The sequence below is a fragment of the Cetorhinus maximus genome, chromosome 16, assembly GCF_964194155.1.
Source record: "Cetorhinus maximus chromosome 16, sCetMax3.hap1.1, whole genome shotgun sequence".
Classification (NCBI taxonomy): Eukaryota; Metazoa; Chordata; class Chondrichthyes; order Lamniformes; family Cetorhinidae; genus Cetorhinus; species Cetorhinus maximus.
In genome coordinates this window covers 27,948,549-27,963,192 of record NC_135894.1, presented here as the reverse complement: position 1 = coordinate 27,963,192, position 14,644 = coordinate 27,948,549, and the positions used below count along the sequence as shown (strand labels likewise).

Here is a 14,644-nt window from a genome sequence, read left to right as displayed (position 1 = left end):
AGTGCAAGAGCAGGGAGGTTATGTTGAACACATATGAGTCACTAGTTTGGCCTCAGCTGGAGTATTGGGTCCAGTTCTGGGTGTGTATTTTAGGAAGGGTGTGAAGGCATTGGAGAGAGTACAGAAAAGATTCACAACAATGGTTCCAGGAATGAGGAACTTCAGTTATGAAGGTAGATTGGAGAAGTTAGGATTGTTTTCCTTAGAGAAAAGCAGGTTGAGAAGAGATTTGATAGAGGTATTCAAAATCATGAGGGGTCTGGACAGAGCAGGTGGGGAGAAATTGTTCCCATTGGCAGAAGGATCGAGAACCAGAGGGTACAGATTTAAATTAATTGGCAAAAGAAACAACGGCAACATGAGGAGAAACTGTTTTACGCAGCGAGTGGTTAGGATCTGGAATGCACTGCCCGAGAGTGTGGTGGAGGCAGGGTCAACTGAAGCTTATCTGAAAAGGAAGAATATTCAGGGTTACGGAGAGGAGGTGGGAGAATGGCATCAGGTGATTTGCTCATTCAGAGGTGCAGACACGATGTGCTGAATGGCCTCCTTCTTCACTGTAATGGTTCTGTTATTCTGTGAAAATGTTATTTCAAAAACAATGGGGGTGGGCTTGGAGGGTGGTGAAATTGGTGTCGGGCATGACACAATTCGAGTGATAAAGCAATCAGCTCCCATCCTTGGCCCTGCCCTTTCTCCTTGTCATTAAATTCGGTGTTGGTGTTTATAGACGGGCTGCCCATTCACTATCACCCACACTACTGAAAGCTAGATTCACCCCACAGAGTCGGAGATGATCCCAGACCATTGCGATGGAATGTGGTTGAGATGGCTGCACACCTTCAGTGCCTCAATTCTAGGTGGAAATCTGGTGCCGATGAAATGCTCAGTGCCTAGTGCAGGAAGAAAAACTCACCATGTTGCAGCCATCGTCAGAGGCCCCCGCCTCCACACCGTCACCAAATGGACTCAGCCTCTCTGCCGAGTGGTCGTGCTGGCGAGGAGATGGGGAATCGGCTGGATACTTCCGCGAGCGCTCGGCTGGACTGGGAGACAGCTGCCGAGACCTCCCGGCATTTGAACGGTTCAACTCCACACAGCTGTCTGGTTCCAGGGGGCCACGATGCCTGGCTGACCACCTATCCAACGGGCTAAAATCAAATGCGGAGGGTGGACTGTGTGAGGTTCTCGCCATAGGCCTTGCCTCCATTTCACCGCAGTCGTGCTCACTGGGCTCCAGCTGTGGCGAGCATGCTCTGCTTGAGGACAGGGCCAGTTTCTGTAGCTGCTCACCAATCTTCTCAATGCTGCTCACTGCTGCTCCTGCTGTGCTATCACCTGCCTTGTTGTATTCCGAACAAAGGTTCAGAATTGTCTCCAAACGCTGCCGTTCCTGCAAAGTGAGATCAGGACAGTTAGTGAATCATTAAGGCACACAGTGGCTCTGAACATCAGGAACAAGGGTCAACCATTCAGCCCATCCCAGCCTGCTCTCCTATTCAACTCATTCATGGCAACATCTCAACTCTATTTACCAGCCTTTGCTCCATATCCCTGGGTGCCTTTAACTAGCCAAAATCTATGGTTAGGCTATTGGACTCACAGCCAAAGCTCATGTCTTCAAATCTTACCATGGCAAGCTATGGAACTGAAATTAATAAATCTCACAGTGAGCAACTTGAGGAAAATACAAGCTTGTATTGTAAAATCTCCAAACAGTTCACTATTCCTTCAGGGAAGGATTGTCCTTAACCATTCTGGGACTATACTGGACTCCAGTTCCATGGTTAATGCCCTCCAAAGTGATCAGTAGGGCAATAAACACGCCTTTTCCAATACTGCTTCCATCTTGAGAACAAGTCATTGTATCTGAACATCAGCAGTCTTCAAAAACCTGTTGAACTGGAGCACAGTGACTCTGGAGCGCAGTGACTCTGGAGCACAGTGACTCTGGAGCGCAGTGACTCTGTCTTTTGCCAATGCAAGATGACCACCTGCGTGTGCGCACTTGTCCACACATGTGCAGGAAACCAATAACATAATTTGCAGGAGACACAAGCTGCTGACTGCTTCCAGCATTTTCTATTTTTGTTTCAGATTTCCAGAATCTGTGGTACCTTTTTTGTTCATTTAATGAACGGGTTCATCACAAGAATAAAATTTCTAATGTATTTATTATCAATCCTGGATACTTATTTCCTCAAGACAAGCGTCCATCAATCGGTTATTTATTTTGGTGCATATTAATTTTGTGCCAAGATATATCTGTCTTTTTAATCTGTAAACATTCCATCTTGCATTATATAATCAAGTGAATCATGTCTGTCAAGCATGACCTGTTTTCAGGAGTCATATTGGATGTCCCCTATAACCCCTCTCATTTACAGCATCTCTTCCATTTCTCCATCAACATCACTTATCTTTCGTTCCAAGCATTTTACTCATGAGAAAGCCGTGTTAGGAGACATGGGAGAAAAGGGTTAACTGACAACTTCTGTCATTTAACAAACAGGAGAAGCAACACAGCAGAGGTTTCTTTCTCTGCTACATAAATATTTGATTCTCTGCTCTTAGCCACAGTCTACTCCATCACTCGCAGTGGCGTCACGGAGTAAATCAGTCGCATGCACGATGTTGGCAGCAAACGCAGCCTTACAATAAAGGGAAATGCAAGGAGGCTGTCCGCTGAGCTGCAAATCGGTTCTGACAGGATTCCTCAGGTTTTTCTCGTAAAACTGGATACCAGACGGAGAAGGACGAGGGTCCTTCTCCCACCCTGGGAGTCTCATGATACAAGAGTTGTTGACTAATCAGCAATCCATATTAAGCAAGCACAGGGGCCAGCTCAACAGAGCACAGAACTTAGGAAATTGGTGATTGAAGGAATTCGGCACAGTGAGGGAAGAGGTGCTGTTCTTGTCTTTAACAGAATAAGGGGTGAGCTGGGAGAAGAATGAAGAGTCAGCGAGACCTGAGGTCCAGAAGCATTAATTAGGTAAATCAGGTAGGTGATCGGTTGGTGTGCTTTAGTGTTTTGTTTTTTATTTCTCTAAACTGGGACAATAGTTTAAGATAGAGCTACAGAGATACAAGTGCTGAATGAACTTTAGGCGACTGCAGCATGTGGGCGTGGATGGTCACCAATGTGATCCACAACAATCACATCTGCTCTAAGTGTCTGCAGCTGGAGGAACTTTGGCTCCAAGTTGATGACCTGGATTCTGAGCTTCATACACTGCGATGCATCAGGAATGTTACCGAGACAAAACAAAAACAGAATTACCTGGAAAAACTCAGCAGGTCTGGCAGCATCGGCAGAGAAGAAAAGAGTTGACGTTTCGAGTCCTCATGACCCTTCAACAGAACTAAGTAATATTAGGAGAGGGGTGAAATATAAGCTGGTTTAAGGTGGGGGGGTGGGGGGAGAGAAGTTGGGGGGGTGGTGGTGGTTGTAGGGCAAGCAAGCTCCTATCACTGCTTCCTTGTCCCTACAACCACTGCACCCCCAACTTCTCTCCCCCCACCGCCCCCCCCCCCCCCCCCCACCACCACCTTAAAGCAGCTTATATTTCACCCCTCTCCTAATATTACTTAGTTCTGTTGAAGGGTCATGAGGACTCGAAACGTCAACTCTTTTCTTCTCCGCCGATGCTGCCAGACCTGCTGAGTTTTTCCAGGTAATTCTGTTTTTGTTCTGGATTTCCAGCATCCGCAGTAGTTTTTTGTTTTTATGTTACCGAGACACTTTGTTCCAGGAGACAGTCACACCCCTTACGTTAGGTACTTCAGACTTGGTCCATGGCAAGGGACACGAGGGTGTAACTATGAGTGAGGCAGGCATGGGGATCCAGAAGGTAGTACATGAGTAGAGAATTAGAAAGTTAACAAGAAAGGACATGGCAGTGGTGCAAGATAATGATACAGGTAAAGATAACCAGAGTGTGACAAGAAGGGACAGGACAGACAAACAAGTGCACCAGCAAAGAGGGTCAGAGTAAGTAAAAATGTTAAAAAAAGATAGATTTAAAGGCTCTTAATCTGAATGCATACAGCATTCGCAACAAGGTGGATGAATTGATAGGTGATTATAAAGGTATGATGACAGAGTTGGCTACAGTGGACTGGGAAAATGGGTTAAAAGGTAAGACCATAAGAGAAGCAGTGGCAGACATTTATGGACACATGTAATAGCTCTCAACAAAGACATAGTCCATCGAGAAAGAAAGATTCTACTAGAAGGATGCAACACCGTGGTTAACTAAGGAAGTTAAAGATGGTATCAAATTGAAAGAAAAAAATGTATACTACTGTGAAGAGTAGTGGTAGGCTGATAGATTGGGAAACTGTTAGAAACCAGTAAAGGCTGGCTAAAAATAAAGGGGGGAAAGTAGAATATGAACATAAACTAGCAAGAAATTTAAAACAGATAGTAAGAGCTTCTACAAGTATATAAAAAGTAAGAAAGTAGTTCATCTCCTAGAGAATGAGACTGGGGAATTAATAATGAGAAACAAGGAAATGGCAGAGACAAGTATTTTGTATCTGTCTCCACAGGAGAAGACACAAAAAACACCCCCAAAATAGTATAAAAGCAGGGGGGGGTGGGGAAAGGAGGAACTTAAAACAATCATGATCAGAGGCAAAGTACTAGGAAAACTAATTGGATTAAAGGCTGACGTCCCTGGAATCCTAGGGTCTTAAAAGAAGTGCTGCAGAGATTGTGGATGCATTGATTGTAATCTTCAAATCCATTATTGGTTTTTGAGATGGGGCTGTATTCCAGGCCACACTTCCCTCTACCCTGCGCTGCCCAGCAACAACATCGGAGCTTTGGCAGGCAGGATGTTCCCCTCATTGTAAATGATTGGAGTGTCTACACGCTTGCTGAATAACTCACATGTCCCATGCTCAGAACATCCCCAGATCCAAGAAAAAGAGAGGTGAAGTGCTCTGATGTCTCATACACGATCCTGGGCTTCATAAATAGAGTGTAAAATCAAGGAATTCATGGGAAATCTTCATGGATCACTGGTTCATCATCAGATGAGCCATCCTGTCCCATGTTGGGCGTATTCTTTAGGAAGAATGTCAAACTTGAGAGTGCAGGGGAGAGTTGTCAGAATGACACCAGGGATGGGAGACTTAATTGAAGTGGAGAAGCTGGGATTATTCTCCATAGAGCAGAGAGGGTTAAGACAAGATTTAAGAGGTTGTTCAAAATTATGAAGGGCTTAGATAGAGTAAATAAGAAGAAACCGTTTCCACCAGCAGCAGGATCGATAACCAGCAGGCACAAATTTAATATTATTGCTAACTGGACAGTAGGAACACAGGAACAGGAGTAGGCCATTCAGCCACATTGAGGCTGTACTATCACTCAGTGGGCCCATGACTGACCTGTGTCCTAACACCAGACACACACTATGGCTCCATATCCATCAATACCCTTGGTTAGCAAGAAACTTTCAATCTCAGGTTTAAGATTATTAATTGAGGATCTACTGGTTTTGTGGGATAGAGTTCCACACATCTACCATCCTTTGTGTGAAGAAGTGTTTCTTAGCTTATCTCCTGAATGGCCTGGCTTTGATTTTAAGGTTATGTCCCCATGTCCTTGACTCCCCCACCAGCAGGTAAAGCTTCTCTCTATCTATCACAGAATTTTAACGGCACAGAAAGAGGCCATTCGGCCCATCATCTCTGCACTGGCTCTCCAAATAAGCATTATGACCTAGTGCCATTCTCCTGCCTTTTCCCTGTACTCCTGCACATTGTTTCCATTCAAATGATCATCTAATGCACCCTTGAATGCCTCGATTGAACCTGCCTCCACCACACTTCCAGGCAGTTCATTCCAGACCTGAACCACTCGGTGTGTGAAAAAGTTTTTTCTCACGTCACATTTGCTTCTTTGGCAAATCACTTTAAATCTGTGCCCTCTCATTCTTGATCCTTTTACCAGCGGGAACAGCTTCTCCGTATCTACTCTGTCCAACCCCCTCATGATTTTGAACATCGCTATCCAATCTCCTCTTAGCCCTCTTCTTCCCAAGGAGAATAGTCCCAACCTCTCCAATCTATCTTCGTAACTGAAGTTTCTCATCCCTGGAACCATTCTTGTAAACCTCTTCTGCACTCTCTCCAATGTGTTCACATCCTTCCTATAGTGTGGCACCCAGAACTGTATACAATACTCCAGCTGAGGTCTAACCAGTGTCTTCTATAAATTCAGCATAACCTCCTTGCTCTTGTACTCTTGTGCCCCTATTAATAAAGCCCAGGATACGATATGCTTTATTAACTGCTCTGTCCACCTGTCCTGCCACCTTCAATGATCTATGCACATATACACCCAAGTCTTTCTATTGCTGCACCCCCTTCAGAATTTCACTTCTTATTTTATATTGTCTGTCCATGTTCTTCCTACCAAAATGCATCACCTCACACTTCTCCACATTGAACTTCATCTGCCACCTATCTGCCCACTCCACCAACTTGTCTATGTCCTTTTGAAATTCCACATCATCCTCTTCACAGTTTACAACACTCCCAAGCTTCGCATCATCCACAAACTTTGAAATTGTCCCCTGCACACCAAGATCTAGATCATTAATATAGATCAGGAAAAGCAAGGGTCCCAATACCGACCACTGGGGAACTCTACTAGAAACCTTCCTCCAGCCCAAAAAATATCCATGAACCATTATACTTCCTATTTTTCAGTCAAATTTGTATCCATGTTGCTGCCCCTTTTATTCCATGAACGATAGCTTTTCTCATAAGTCTGTGTGTGGCACTGTATCAAATGCCTTTTGAAAGTCCATGTACACCACATTAACAGCATTACCCTCATCGACCTTTTCTGTTACCTCTTCAAAAAACTCCAGCAAGTTAGGTAAACATGATTCCCCTTTAGAAACCCATGCTGGGTCTTCCTTATCAATCCATATTTTTCCATGTGTCTACTAATTCTATCCCAAATAATTGCTTCTAGAATCTTGCCCACCACTGAAGTTAAACTGACTGGTCTGTAATTGCCGGGCTTATCCTTACAGCCTTTTTTGAACAAGGGAGTAATGTTTGCAATTGTCCAGGTGCCAGAATTGAGGGAAGACTGAAAGATTATTGCTAGTGCCCCTGCAATTTCTACTCTCACTTCCTTCAATCAATTTCCTTGGATGCATCTCTTCCAGTCCCGGTGCCTTGTCAACTTTAAGCACTGACAGTCTATTCAACACTTCTTCCTTATCAATTTTGAACCCTTCTACTGACAAGAGTTTCCTCATCTGTCACCATGGCCTGGGTATCATCAACCTCCTTGCTAAAGACGGATGCAAAGTATTCATTTAATACTTCAGTCATGGCCCCTTTGTCCATGCGTAAATTCCCTTTTAGGCCCTTAATCAGCCCTACTCCTTCTTTTACCACCCTTTTACTATTTCTATGCCTATTGAAGACTTTGGGATTCCCCTTTATGTTGGCTGCCAGTCTTTTCTCATAACCCCTCTTTGCTTCTCTTATTTGCTTTTTCACCCTTCCCTCTGAACCTTCTGTATTCCTCTTGGTTCTCAATTGTATTTTATGCTTGACACATGTCATAAGCACAGTTTTTCTTCTTTATCTTGATTTTGATCTCCTTTTTCATCCAGGGAGCTCTGTATTTGTTTGTCCTACCTTTCCCTTTTAATGGAATATACCTTGACTGTGCCCAAACCAATTCTTTTTTGAAGGTAGCCCATTGTTTAGCTATAGTTTTTCCTGCAAATCTTTTGTTCCAATCTATCTGTCCCAGCTCCGTTCTTGCCCCATCGAAGTCGGCTCTTGTCCAGTTAATTATTCTTACCCTGGATTGCCTACCGTCCTTTTCTATCATCATCCTAAAACATACAATACAATGATCACTGTCTCCTAAATGTTCCCCCATTGACACTTGATCTACATGACTCACCTCATTTCCAAAAACCAGGTCCAACAGTGCGTCTTTTCTTGTTGGATTGGACACATACTGCTTTTGCAAATTCTCCTGCACACAATCTAGGAACTTCTGCCCCTCTCCACCTTGTACACTACCACTGTCCCAGTCTACATTTGGGTAATTAAAGTCCCTCATTATAACTACTCTATAATGCTTGCATCTCTCTGTAATTTCCCTGCAGATTTGTTCTTCTACATCCTTCTCACTAGTTGCCGGCCTATAGACTACACCGAGCGATGTAACTGCACCCTTTTTGTTCCTTAGCTCGAGCCAAATTGATTCTGTCCTTGAACCCTCTGGGACATCCTCTTTCTCCAACACTGCAATGCTCTCCTCAACCAATACCGCCACCCCTCTTCCTTTCCTTCCTTTACTATCTTTTCCGAACACCTTGTATCTGGGAATATTTAACACTCAGTTCTGCCCTTTCTTAAGCCAGGTCTCTGTTATCACCACAACATCATATTTCCACATGGCAAACTGCACCTGTTGCTCCCCAATCTTATTTACTATACTCCGTGCATTCACATACATGCACAGTAACCCTGATTTAGATTTTGTTACTTTCTCCCTTACCCCGACTTCACCGATTAACTTACTATTCTCTATACTAGTGCTATCTGTCTCTCCCAGTATTTTGTGCACACTGGCATTTCTCTCTAATATTTTCTCTTGGTTCCCACACCCCTCCTGAGTTAGTTTAAAGCCCTCCCAACAGCACTAACAAAACGCCCTGCAAGGAGCTCAGTCCCAGCTCTGTTCAGGTGCAACCCGTCCAGCTTCTACAGGTGCTGTCTCCCCCAGAGCCAGTCCCCGTGTCCCAGGAACCTAAAGCCCTCCCTCCCGCACCATCTTTCCAGTCACACATTCATCTGCCTTATCCTCCTATTTCTGTATTCACTGGCATGTGGCACTGGGAGTAATCCGGAAATTACTACATTTGAAGTCCTGCTTGCTAATTTTCTACCAAGCTTCTTAAATTCTGATTGCAGGACCACATCCCCCTTCCTACCCATGTCATTGGTCCCAATGTGGACCACGACCTTTGGCTGTTCACCCTCCTCAGAAGAATGTCCTGCAGCTGCTCTGTGACATCTTTGACCCTGGTACCAAGGAGGCAAAATTCCATCCTGGAGTCACGTCTACGGCCAGAGAAACGCCTATCTGTTCTCCTAACCAATGAATCCTTTATCACTGTTGCTCTTCCAATCTTCTTCCTCCCCTCCTGTACAGCCGAGCCACACATGGTGCCATAAACTTGGCTCTGGCTGCACTCCTCTGAGGAACCAGCACCCTCACCAGCTTGCAAAATGGAACACCGGTTTGTGAGCAGGACCCCAGGGGACTCTTGCGCTACCTGCCTACTTCTCTTGGACTGCCTGGTGGTCACCCATTCTCTCTCTGTCTCCAGGCCCTTAAAGCTGTGGTGTGACCACCTCTCTGAACATGCTATCCACGTAGCTCTCAGCCTCGTGGATGCGCCACAGTGACTCCAGCCAACTCTTGAGCTCTGAAACCCGAAGCTCAAGTTTCTGCAGCTGACAGCACTCCCTGCACATGTGGTTGTCTAGGACACTAGTAGCGTCCATGACTTTGCACATATTACAGGGCACGCATTCCACCCGACTCAGCTGCTCTGCAATGTCTTAACTCTACTTCCCTTACCTTAACTTTATTCTACTTTGGATTACTTATATCACTTCATTATATTGGCCTAAATTTCCCTTATTCCTGGCGCTTCTCAGTTAAATCCATGTACATCAACTTGTTTAAAAATATTACACTTAGCTAATTTACTCACCAGGTCCTACTTACCAAGGCCGCCGCTCCTCTTTGAGGAAAGGTAGAAAAGGAAAGGAGCACCTCCTCCCCGAACTCTCTTAGTCACCAAACTCCAACTGAAACACTCTACTGCAGCCAAAAATAGCACTCAATGCAGATAAAGTCATCACCATAAGATAGCCCGCTTTTATACTCTCTGAACCTAGCCTTTGAAAACCTGATTAAGCCAGTTATCTAACTAGTTGCAGCTCAAGCAGAGCCTGTATGAGTCCTGTTTTAAGGCAGGGCTAAAACTCGCCTTCTTCCAACCCTAATAGCAACTTTTAGTTAATTGCTAACTTAAAGACTAGATTTTAGACAGAATTTAACCCTTAAACTCCCTCAGTCACCAAACTATCCTATCAATTCCTTTCAAAAATCCTAAACACCTCAATCAAATCGTTCCTTAACCGTCTAAATTCTAGAAAATATAAGCCACACCTATGTAATCTCTCCTCATAATTTAATTCCTGGTGCTCTAATTACATTCTGGTGAATCTGCTCTGAGCTCCTTCCATGGCCAATATATATCCTTCCTGTACTCCACAGTACTTCAGATATATTTAACCAGGACTTTGTATAACTGTAGAAAATCTTCCTCCCCTTTACATTCCAGCCCTCTCGATTAACAGGTGAATATTCCTTTAGCCTTTCTGATTATTTTTTTGTACCTGAGCACTACATTTTAGTAAGCTGTATACATAAACTCCAAAAATACTTTGGACCTTCCCTATTCCTAACTTTTCACCATTTAAAAACACTTGGATTTATCCTTTTGTTGGTCCAAAATGGATTACCGCACGCTTAGCCACAGTGAAATCCATCTGCCACAGTTTCACCCAGAGGGTTGAAGATGATTTTTTTTAAATACTACAGTAAGTTACGACGATTTGGATTGCACTTCCCAAAAGGGCAGTGAAAGCAGAATGAACAATACATTTCAAAACAGAATTGGATGAATATTTGAAGGGGAAAATTTTGAGGGGCAATGGGGAAAAGAGCACGGGTGTGGGAATAATGAGATGGCCCTTTCGACGAGCCAGCACAAGTACAATGGGCTGAATGGCCTCCTCCTGTGCTCTGTAATTCTACATCTCTGCTAGCTCGGCACCACTCACTCCTCTTGCCCATTTACACTTATTTCAAGTCAAGTTCAGTGATATGCTCAAAATGCACATGCACTGAAGACTGACCCACCAACGTTCTTAACCCCTCAGCTTTGTGCTCACTGAACAGAAGAGTTCAATGTACAAGAAGAGGCACATGGAGCTGACCAGCAGAGTAAGTCACATTAACTAAATTGCGAGTTCATGAAAGGACCATTAAGAGCAGCATTTCTGCGTCACATTAACTAAATTGCGAGTTCATGAAAGGACCATTAAGAGCAGCATTTCTGCTGATGATACAGCATCTGTGGCAGCAACGTCTGAATAATTGTAAAGTTCGACATCAACAGGCACCTTGTGTAATCAGCTTCCACTTTCAGCAAGATACGGTGAGGATCACATTTGATCTGAAGGGGACAAGGAAAAGCCAGACCCCACCCCATGCTCCAACAAGATTCTACCCAACAGATCAATAATTTCAAAATGAAATTGGATGGGAAACTTGTAGGGCTACAGGGATCGAGAATGGGACTGACCATTGCTCTACAGAGAGCCAGCATAGGGTCGATGGGTTGATTGGTCTCATTCTGTGCCATGAATAACTATTATTCCCATTAATCTAACAATTCAAAAGAAGCAAATGAAAAGATGGGACAGTCTTGTTGAACAAACACTCTATAACATGGAGTTATGTGACTCTAGTTTATCAATAACTTTGCTGCAACTCACTGCAATATCCTGGTAGACACTTAGAAGTGTAGCCTGGTTTCTTGCTTGCCGAATACCAAGCCTGCCCAGCTCTGAATGTCAATGCCTTGTCTCTGTGCTCTATTAATGAACCTTAAGCAGGCTCTTTAAAACCACTGAAACATGGGAGATGACAGTGGGGAGTGGGAAGCGGGGTGGGGGGGGGTTGGGTGCGGGGGGGGGGGGGGGAAGGATTCAGGGCGTTTGAACACCAAATCTGATCATTCAAGAGTGAGCAGCACCCGAGGAGACAGACTCCAGTCAGGAGGTCACCCAAAGAGACAGGAGGATAGAGAATTACAGGAAAATGCAGGTAAAGTTCAAAATACAAAAAACTGTATAAAAGTGGGTGATGTAGATTCTCAAATGATGCCGTCAACTGGGCCAAACTGATCCACCAATTCTAGCCTTCAGTTTCACTTAAACCACCAATGCTCATCAATCGCACCAATTATCAGTTAGTTTGAAAAAGGCACCAGGCCCACTGTAGAAGCAATTATTTATTTAACAGATGCAAGGCTTCAATTTAAATGCCGCAGCTGGTGTTTCACAACACAATGTCAATGGGCTATCTTGGACTCACCTCACACGACGATAATGGAGCTTCTAGTGGATTAAACCTCATGTTGATGGTTTCGCCTCTTGAGTTAATTAAAATACTGATCAGCAGGTAGGCCTCAGTACCTTCCTTCTCACCCAGATTTCCAATCTTTTCTTAAGCAAATTAACAGCATAAAAATGCCTCGATTTTAACCCTCCCTCCAGCAATGAACTGGGTGGATGGAACTGATATTCTGACCTAACATCTCCACATCAACTCTCACGTTTAAATCAACAGGCACTAAAAACTCATTACGTTAACACAGACTGGAACAACTGGGCAAGTAACACTATCCAAACAGACCAGCCTTGGGATCTGATGTCAGGGGATGTGCAAATATAGGAGCTCAATGATTGTGAGCTTCCGTTCACCCAGGTTGTAAACTTGATCTGTCAGCAGCTTTAGGCATTCAGCTCATGGTGAGGGACAGGTTCTGCCTTTGGGGGCCTCCATTCAGCATTCATTACTCCGAGTCAGCCCAACTCGAATGAGGCCCCATCATTTTTTTTTAAAACCCGTCAGTAAATCTGTGGTTTCCAAACCGATGAAGCAGTGAAGAAGATCAGAGAACGTGAGGTGAAGCCAAGGGCAGGGAGGGGGCTCGTGTGCAGCATAAACACCACTCGGGCCAAATGGCCTGTTTTGTTCAGTCACTGCGATGCCAGGGACGCTGAGAATCCTCGAGCACTGCTTCCCTCCCAGGGCATCACATGCAGCAGAGGCAGGAACCACGGGAATACTGGTGTGGGAAGTGGGCACATGCCCCTCAGATGTCAGGAATCCCGCTTTCCCTCGGGTCCCATAGGGAGATTGGCGTTGCCTGACCTTGGAACGCTGACCCAGCCCTGCGCATTTCCAATGGATTTACCGTCCCTGCTCAGATCCCTCTGTCCGCTTTAACACTGATCATACCCCAGGATAAGGAAAATCAGGAACCTGGACTAGGTGGGAATTATTTTGACACTTATGTTCACCAGTCGATGTGTTTTACTTTACTGCAACAACAATGCACATTTATACAATGACTTTAACATGATAAAATGCCCCAAGCACTTCTACATTAGCATTTTAATATAAAATATGATTCTAAGCCACATAAGGAGATATTAGGTCAGAGAGGTATGTTTTAAGGAATATCTTAAAGGAGAAAAACAAGATAGAGAGGCAGGGAGGTTAGGCCTCAGTCAGCTGAAGGCATGGCCACCAATGGTGAAGTGATTAAAAGCATGGATGGCTAACAGGCCAGAATTAGAGGGTCACAGATGTCTCAGAGGGTTGTGGGGCTGGGGAAGATTTACAGAGATAGGGAGGGGTGAGGTCATGGACGGATTTGAAAACAAGGATGAGAATTCTAAAATCAAGATGTTGTTTAACCAGGAGCCAATGTAGGTCAGAGAGCGCGGGGCAGAGGGGAATGGGAGTTAAGACACAAGCAGCAGCGTTTTAGACAACCTCAAAGTTATAGAGGGTTGAATGTGGGAGGCCAACCAGGAGTGCACTGCAGTAGTCAAATCGAGAGGTAACAACGGCATGAATGAGTGTTTCAGCAGCAGATATACTGAGAAAAGGGCAAAGCTACAGAGGTGGGAATGGGCAGTCTTACTGATGAGATCAAAAGCTCACCTCGGGGTCAAACATCACACCAAGGTTACAGACAGATTGGCTTAATCTCAGGGAGATTGCCAGGGAGAGGGATGGAGTCGGTAGCTGGGGAATGAAGTTTGGAGTGAAAACAATGGCTTCAGTCTTCCCAGTATTTAATTGGAGGAAATTTCTGCTCATCCAGGACTGGATGTCAGATAAGCAGTCTGATAACTGACAACAGTGGAGGGGTTGAGAGAGGTAGTGGTGTCAGTGTACATGTGAAAACTAACACCGTGTCTTCGGATGATGTCACCAAGGGGCAGAATGTGGATGAGAAATAGGAGGGGGTCAGGAATAGATCGTTGGGGGACACCAGGGGTAATGGTGCAGGAGCAGGAAGAGAAGCCATTGCAAGTGATTCTCTGGCTATGATTAGATAGATAAGAATGGAACCAGGTGAGAGCAGCCCCACCCAGCTGGACAACAGAGGAGAGGGTTGGAGGAGGATGCTGTGGTAAATGTGTCAAAGGCTACAGACAGGTCGAGAGGGATCAGAGGGAAAGTTTACCCTGTCACAGTCACAGAGGATGTTGTTTGTCACTTTGGTAAGAGCTGTTTCAGTACTATGACAGGGGTGGAAAACTGATTGGAGGGATTCAAACATGGAGTTCCAGGAAAGATGGGAATGAATTTAGGAGGTGACAACATGTTCAAGGACTTTGAAGAGAACAGAGAGGAGGGTGATGGGACGGTAGTTTGCAATGACAGAGGGGTCAAGGGTTGTTTTTCTGAGAAGGGTGATGATGGCAG

At 44.7% G+C, this 14,644-nt stretch overlaps 1 protein-coding gene across 1 annotated transcript in view; it reads right to left on the bottom strand.

Moving 5' to 3' along the window:
- Window positions 1-14,644, bottom strand: part of phldb2b (pleckstrin homology-like domain, family B, member 2b) — a 224,653-nt gene that overhangs the window by 116,011 nt on the left and 93,998 nt on the right. Inside the window, exon 9 of the mRNA XM_078559568.1 lies at window positions 917-1,393. Within this exon, the coding sequence (XP_078415694.1) occupies window positions 917-1,393 (477 nt within the window). The remainder of the gene's footprint in view (window positions 1-916; window positions 1,394-14,644) is intronic.